The sequence below is a fragment of the Mytilus trossulus genome, chromosome 1 (genome assembly GCF_036588685.1).
Source record: "Mytilus trossulus isolate FHL-02 chromosome 1, PNRI_Mtr1.1.1.hap1, whole genome shotgun sequence".
NCBI classification, from domain to species: Eukaryota; Metazoa; Mollusca; class Bivalvia; order Mytilida; family Mytilidae; genus Mytilus; species Mytilus trossulus.
Genome location: NC_086373.1, coordinates 31,392,789 through 31,401,467, shown reverse-complemented (window position 1 = coordinate 31,401,467; position 8,679 = coordinate 31,392,789). Strand labels below are relative to the sequence as shown.

The 8,679-nt window shown below is 31.7% G+C and overlaps 1 protein-coding gene across 2 annotated transcripts; it reads left to right on the top strand.

Annotated features, from left to right (window-relative positions):
- Positions 1–333: 333 nt before the first annotated feature.
- LOC134721458 (kelch-like protein 21) lies at positions 334–8,406 on the top strand. Of its 2 annotated transcripts, XM_063584514.1 has the most exons (3): positions 341–442; positions 3,115–3,237; positions 5,412–8,406. In XM_063584514.1, exon 3 carries the CDS (start codon positions 5,414–5,416, stop codon positions 7,157–7,159), a length of 1,746 nt encoding a protein of 581 aa, XP_063440584.1. In that variant the 5' UTR covers positions 341–442; positions 3,115–3,237; positions 5,412–5,413; the 3' UTR covers positions 7,160–8,406. The 2 variants fall into 2 exon arrangements, with proteins under 2 accessions (XP_063440576.1, XP_063440584.1); XM_063584506.1 differs by lacking the exon at positions 3,115–3,237 and having other exon boundaries at positions 334–442; positions 5,412–8,403.
- The last annotated feature ends 273 nt before the right edge of the window (positions 8,407–8,679 follow it).

Here is an 8,679-nt window from a genome sequence, read left to right as displayed (position 1 = left end):
CTAGTCTCACATGTTACGGACCTAGTATAGTTGAATTCAAAAATACTCCCCTCCCCTTTTTATTCAATTTGTCCAAGGATTTATATATTACTATAGACAAATCCTTGATTTGTCGAAATCACAAATGTTAGTAGCACTGAATCTTCAAAGCAGATTCAAATAACCTTTAAAAACTATTTTTTTTTAATATGTATGCAATATTTACAACTAGACGTATAAATCGTCAATTATCAAATAATCGATATTCTTTAGAGAAACATGTGCTTCTCCACGTGGCAATGTTTACAAATACAAAGGTGGTTTCCAAATTGACGTCAATCGTGACGTCAATACCAAAAATAGAACAATGGCTGCCTTCATGTCGACAAAATCTGAAATGACACAGTGCAGTACAAGTTGTGAAAAGAACATCTGTCGTTAATCAAAATGAATTTTAGAAGATGTAAGTTATGTAAACACGAATTTCTTTAATTTTACAGGACAATTGAGCGTGTGCATGTTTTTAAATGGCAGGACAAGGGAAATGTCATTTGTCAGATTGAACAGATAAACTAGATTTTTGGGAAGACCCTCGCAGTATTGACAATTTAAAAAAAAGTGCGAATAAAGGTGATTTACTTTTAATGTTTAATGCAATAGAATTAAACATGGTGTCAATAAATTATCACTAGGAGCCTGAGTAATAACATTGACAGAGAGAAAATAAATCTTAAAAAAATACTTAATAAATTATAAATGTTGCTGGGATATATCTCCTCTTGCTAAAATCACATGTAAACTGAATGACGACTTACAAATGGGTTTTATTTGGTTGAAATTCGAAATTTATTTACTTTAAATTGCAATCCTTGGTTTATATCAGACTTTTTTTTATGAAAATTGTTTAATAGCTGGACTTTTATGCCAAGTGTAGACCGAAATTCTTCTGTCCCTATAATCATGATAATGCATATATATTTCCTAATTTACATTTGCTTTTTATCGATTTTGCTATTTTCTATTTAAAAAAAATTAAAATTTGTGTAATATAGAGACAGAAGAATTCGGTCTATGCCAAGTGCTGCCGTATACAATGCCAATGGGGATTTTAGTGTTACCCTTAATTGACAATGTTGACGGTCCATTCATTCCTCCTTCCTTTAGTCTTTGTGTCCATTCTATTTCAATTCCAGCGTTTAACTCAAGTTTTCCTAATCAAAATTTTAATAACTCTTATAATTACACCAATTTTGATAGGATGTAGTAATCCTAAAGACAGTGATGCAAAGGAAACAAAGATACATGAAGTGAATATAACAGAGTGTTGGAAGATACATTTTATAATTGTATCTCAATCATGTGTACACCATAATGACCTACTTGTTAGCTCATAATTAGGTCCTTAAAAATGTTTTATTTGGGGACCTGATAGACATGATATTTATAGTTCGTAAAATCAAAAAAATAAATAAAAAAGGACCAAAAGAGCTACGGTTCCGCAGCTAGTGACGGTAGGCTAGTCATGACCATGCATGTTAAGAATCAAAACTCACAGACATATTCAGGGGTTGGTCCAGGTGAGGGCCTTTTAAAATCAAAAAAAATATATTGTAATCTGCTATTATTGAAAATGTATTGTATTGACTATGGCAATTTATCATATTCAATAATTAAACAAATACTCTTTTAACTATAAAATGTACATGCTACAAGTCAGGAACATTTAAAAAGACAACTCTCCACAATTGATCAAAATGCGACACAGAAATTAACAACTATAGGCCTGGCCAGTCACCGTACAGCCTTCAACAATGAGCAAAGCCCATAGTGCATAGTCAGCTTTAAAAGGCATATACATTTTAGTGTATTTTACGATTATTTTATGATTTTAAGATAAAAAAGAAAAAAGTAAAAAAAAATTTGCATTGCTCCCCTCTGCTAATATTTGATTCTGCGTCCCCTCTTTTAAATATCCCTAAAACGGTGAGTCACTGACCATTTATATGGAGTTTTGCCCCTTTAAAAGTTGAAATATTGCAAATTTTTTTATTTCTGAATTCTAATTCAAGTTTCCTTATCCAAATTTTATAAGACTATACTCAACCCTGAAAACCAAATCTTGTAGACAGAGTAAGAATTAAGGCTGAAGTGAACCTTGAGAAGTCTTGAGTTAAGAGCATATTTCACGTAAAGAAGATTTTCCCAACGTGTTTGCAATAATATGCTTATGTTTTATTTTTTTGAAATAAAAATGTTTAAAGGTATGTCTATCCAAAAAATAGAAATGTAATAAAATCTAAATTTTGAGTAATTGTCTTAAATTTCAACCCCTTTATCTCTTAAAGTAGCACATGAAAGTATAATTTTAAAACATACATCATTGTACATGTAAATGACATAAATTTCATTTTCTAAGATGAAAAATAGCTTGAGTGCAAATTTTCATAAAAGAATCTTCATGGAATTAGATATTGTATGTTCTTAACTTGTACATGTACAACAATTCTTTTGAAATAATTAATTTAAAACAAAATTCAACGGAAATATACGTGTTGTCAAGTTTAATCAGTTTAAATCAAGAGTTGGAAATGTATCTTTTTCGATATTATACAGTTTGAAATCGCAAAAAAAGCATGAGGGCTTGGCGTTTGAAGGGTTACAAACAGCAATTATTGAAAATATATATACTTCTTTGTAGCATTTATAATGAAAACTCAAATAAATATAATTTAAATAAGCAATGAATTAGCATGTTCACCTATCCTTATGTGGAGGGATGAAAAACTTTCGATTGCGCTACACTGTACGGCGTAGATACGGTTTATGATGGTAAAAGTTCCTCCATTGTTCAATTTTCATCCATGGAGATCCCTGTTTACATTAGTAACATCATTACCTCCCCTGTAACTGTATCATATGACCTTAACCCAATTCAAGAAGTGTGAAGCCTTAATGAAAAAAAAACAACTTTTTAATTTTGATTTCAAGGGCCTTTAAAAAAGTGGCGTAAAAAAGACCAAAGTCTTTCACCTCTATCTTAATTCTAATGTATTCATTATCATAAATGTTTGTTTTTCTAATTGAAACCTATAAATTTCTTAATTGAGTCTTTTTCTATTGATATTTTAACTGAAGACAATTTTTGCTGATACTGCTACACAAAGAATGTAAGACAGAAAGTCGCAGGACTAAAGAAACAGACTAAAAGACACAGATTAAAAGTCACAATTCAGTTTTGAATTGATTAGTAGTTTACATGTAAATATAAAGGTTAACCAAACAAAACAAAAACATCTTCTCCTTTTCAAACCTTTTACCACCTATAAAGCTAGAACCAAAGTTGATGAAAAAACAAACATCAGTGGTTTCTCTAACTATAAGTGTGTTGAACTCTAAAATTTACCAGTCTTTACCTCTGGGTATCACAACTCTTTACCAACAAGGAGTCACTATATAGACAAGTAAAACTGTGGAAATAGATTTAAAGATGTGGTATGGTTGTTTTGGTGAGACAACTCTCCACCAAGACACCAAATGATGTAGAATATACTCATCATAGATACCAGGATTGAAATATTTACTTGCGCTCAACAAATAACTCATCAGTGATGCTTGAATTTAAAAAGTCAAATAAAATATGAAGTTTAAGAGCATTGAAGACCAAAAAATCCTAAAAATTTAAGATAAGGTAATCTATTCCTGAGGTAGAAAAGCCAGGAGGGCTACCTTTTTAACCAATCCTGTTTCTGGTTTTCAAATAACCATGACAACTGGAACCATATTTATTTATCTGGCCAGAATGTCAACATTAAGATGAGCATGTTGAACCAAAAATTACTATGTAATGTATGCAGTCTCAAAAAAACTTCTGTCATAAATATTGCAGATCCTAGATAAAAAATGAAATTACTATTGTCTATCGAATTATTAGATTTCACTCTACATATATATGCATTGTTATGTGATGTAGCCATTTGTTGTATTATTAGAGATCTGTAATCTTCAAATGATTGAATGCTCACCTGTAATGGTACTATACTAATTACATATAATTATCGACATGTTATACACATCTATCTGACCAAGTCATTATCACTCATTTATGAAGTGTGATTTTCTAATAAATTCCTAATCTCACTAGTTTATTTGTATGTTAAACTCAATAGAATTTTTATATAATGGTAAAAGTTGTATAAGCTAAAGGATTATCTAATCTACAATCATATCACAATGTCCTATTCTAATGGTTGCAGAATAATCAATAATGATTTAATTAGTTTTTCTGCAACTAAGCATGTGTTAAAGAAAGCAATACTGTACACAGGTTATTCGAATACCTGATTTTAATTATTGGGGTTAAATAACAACAGCTTAAAATGTATGTATATAATCTTGAATAAGAAAATGGAAAAAAATAAATAATATCATCAAAGTCAGAAGTAGGAATAACTACTAATAAGGCATGATGTTTCTTCTTTACATACATTTTTAGTGACAGTGTGATTTGATTTTTTTGTCATTCAATTAGAACCAATAATCTGTCTCTTGTGTGGCTACATTTGTCATTTCATATTTTCTTTTCATCATTTGGCTATTTATTATGTTTTATACTTTTTTTTCCGCGTGGACACAAAAATAAAAATGAATAAATAAATAGCCAAATGATGAAAAGAAAATATGAAATGACAAATGTAGCCACACAAGAGACAGATTATTCCGTCTAGGCAAACATGTGATAAAAAAATCCAAAAGTAAATGAAAATATATTTTAATCATGATTGCATATATGTTACAGAACAACTATCATACTATATCGGACTATAGTTATTTTAAATAATCACGGAAATAATATTGGAGAACATTTTTTACAGATATTTTTTCTATTAAAAAATTAAAAATAAAACTAAATGGTTTTTACGAAATCATTGTAATTCGCAAAATTCTTGGGTTTTTCAAAATCTCGAAATTTGCAAAATTCATGGATTTTTCAAAAACATGAAATAACCTTAATTCATGGGTTTAACAAAATCATGAAATTAACAAAATTCATTGATTTTACAAAATCAAAGTCCATACATTGAAATGAATTTACAAATATTGCTGGTTGTTTGATAAAATCTCTGAATCTTTCAGGTATTTACAAATTTACAACAAATGTTACTAACCCTACATTCCCTTTCATTTATATTAAAGTACACATTTAGTTGTATTTGTCGTGCAGAAGGTGTAAAAAATTGAATAACTTAACATTTTTAATCCATACTTATTTTATAGTAAAACAAAATTTATTTCACTTTGACTTTTGAATAAAGATTAAAAAATAAGCTTGACTAATCTGTTTTAGCCGATTACTCTTGTATAATAATTGCAATAGGTCTTGATAGATTACATGCATTTCATTCTGTATATTGACATTATAATGTCTACTTCAGATATGGACAGAAGAATTGGTTCTCCAGCCATAGATAAATATGTGCTTCAAGATCCGGACTATAGCGGTGAAATGCTAAACAAACTCAATTCCCTACGGACAGAGAAAGTCTTCACAGATGCCACAGTATGTTGCGGACAAGAAGAATTCTTCTGTCATCGTAACGTCCTTGCAGCAAGTAGCCCATACTTTCGAGCCATGTTTACCAGTGAATTAAGAGAAGGAAAAGAAACTCTGGTATCATTCAATGATATTTCAGCATGGACTATGAAAAGGATAATTGACTACATTTACACTGGTAAACTAGAAATAAACACTGATAATGTACAAGAATTACTTGTGGCTGGAAGCATGCTACAGTATGAGGCAATAGTCGATTCTTGCTGCAAGTTTCTCAAATGCCAGTTAGATCCATATAACTGTTTAGGAATAGAAAAATTTGCTCAGATGCATTCCTGTCACCGACTTGAGGAAGAAGCTTATAAACATGCCTTAGAAAACTTTAGCGTGGTGACAGAACAAGTGGAATTCTTAGAACTAACAGTAGATAATCTAATAAGATACGTGTCTAGTGACTGGATTGATGTTAGGACAGAGGAAATAGTCTATGATGCGGTCATTAAATGGATTGAGTTTGACGTAGACGAACGCAAGAAATATATAACCCAACTATTAGAAAATATCAGATTACCCGTTATAGATAAACATAGATTATCTATAATAAAAAAAGAACCATTAATTGTCAAGTGTGAGGATTGTGTTCAAATGGTGCAAGAGGCCATAACACACAATGAATCGGTGCATGATCAACATGGCCGACGAAGGAGAAGCATGCAGAATAGTCATGTTCAACCTAGACCATCTACTGTAGCTAAAGAGAAAATGGTTGTGATAGGTGGAATAAACAATTATGTAAATAGAACTGTAGAAATGTACGATCCGTTAAAAGACAAATGGTTCGATCTGCCTGACTTTCCTGATAACATATCATGGTTTAGTGTTTGTGCTTTATCTCATTCAATCATAGTTACCGGGGGGATCTTAGAGGGCAATATTGTCTCAAAAGTCTGGAAATTTGAAGGTAGGACTAGAGCGTGGATTGCAATGCCACCTATGCTAAAACCTCGTGCTCGGCATGCGTCTGGAGCTTTAGGTGAACTTATTTATGTGTTTGGAGGTGTCACTTATGGAACTACTTATAGTGTGATTGATTCCGAGTTAATAGAATGTTATGACCCTACCACCCAGTGTTGGACACATGTTGGACAGTCTGTGTTTCCTAGGAAACAATCTCAGGTTGTGACCTTTAGCAATATGCTTGTTGAAGTTGGTGGCTTACAAGGGGAAGCAAAAGTCAATACCATGGACAATTTTATGTGTATTGGAAGTGGAAAGGACATAAGATCTGCTGAACAATTTATTTTACCAGAAGCTATTCAGTATTCCAAAATAGTTGTTATTAATAATATATTTTACATTATATGGGAAGACACTAAGAAAATTATTGCCTTGAATCCTAGAAGAAGAACATTTGAAAGACTTGCCGATATGAATTATGCACATAAACATTGTGGGGCCACAGTTCTAGGGGATAAAATTTATGTTGTAGGGGGACTAATAGACAACAGTCACAACACACGACCAAGTTGTATTGTAGAAAGTTACGATCCAGTCACAAATAAATGGACCATAGAGAAATCTCTGAGAGAACCAAGGGCTCACCATGGGTGTGCAACAATAACATTATGATGTGTAGATTAATTAGCACAGTAAATTCTTGAACTTTCTTCGAAATTTCAAATTCACTAAAATCAATTTTTCATTGTTCAAACTAAAAGAAATACATTTTCATACCCAGTTGAGAATATGCATGATGCATTGATATGTGTGTAATGACAAAATTTCACAAGTATGAAATCTATCTTCATGTACATATGTAGCAAGATCCACCATACATGTATTATTTAATAGTTCTTTGGAATGGTATACCTTTTTTCAAACTTTTTTGTGTAAATTGGAATTTTCAGTAAACACATCATGGTAAAACTTGGACCTTTAAAATATTAAGGAGGAACCTGATTTTTTTTTTGTGTCACAGGTCCTGGACCTTCCATTGAAAGTAAATTTGAACCCCCTGAATGAAGCAACCACATGAAAGTTACTCTATTATTCCTCGAGTAGTCTTAGAAATAGTTTGTATAAGCTTAATTTTGATTTAAAAAATGTTATGAATATTATTATAAAACCTGCAGAAACTTAGCCACCAGATTGTTTGTGCCATTTATAACAGTGTTCAATTTTATTCTGTGTGTACTTATATGATTGACAATCAGATTAAGACAGACAAAAAGACACATTTTAAGGGTTTCCTCTGGCATGTCTAGAAAAATAGGATTTGTCCATATTGGTAGTATTTTTTTTTGCCATTCTCATATTTTAGCTCACCTGGCTCAAAGGGCCAAGTGAGCTTTTCCCATCACTTGGCGTCTGTCGTACGTCATCTGTCGTCCGTCGTTGTCCGTCGTTAACTTTTACAAAAATCTTCTCCTCTGAAACTACTGGGCCAAATGAAATCAAACTTGGCCACAATCATCATTGGGGTATCTAGTTTAAAAATTGTGTCTGGTGACCCGACCAATCAACCAAGATGGCCACCATGGCTAAAAATAGAACATAGGGGTAAAATGCAGTTTTTGGCTCATAACTCAAAAACCAAAGCATTTAGAGCATATCTGATAGGGATGGATATATTTTATCAGGTCAAGATCTATCTGCTCTAAAATTTTCAGATGAATTGGACAACTTGTTAGTAGGTTGCCCCTGAATTGGTAATTTTAAGGAAATTTTGGCTTTTTTGTTATTATCTTAAATATTATTATAGATAGAGATAAACTGTAAACAGCAATAATTTACAGCAAAGTAAGACAAAAAAATAAGTCAACATGATCAAAATGGTCAATTGACCCCCTAAGGAGTAATTACCCTTTATGGTAAATTTTAACAATTCAAATAAAATTTGTAAATTTTTACTAACATTTTCCACTGAAACTACTGCATGTACTGGGCCAATCCTAATAGATAGGGATAATTGTACGCAGAAAAAATGTTCAGTAAAGTAAGATCTACAAACACATCACCATCACCAAAACACAATTTTGTCATGAATTCATCTGTGTCCTCTGTTGAATATTCACATAGACCAAGGTGAGCGACACAGGCTCTTTAGAGCCTCTAGTTTTTTTTTTACTGTGAGTAAGCATAAGGATGTA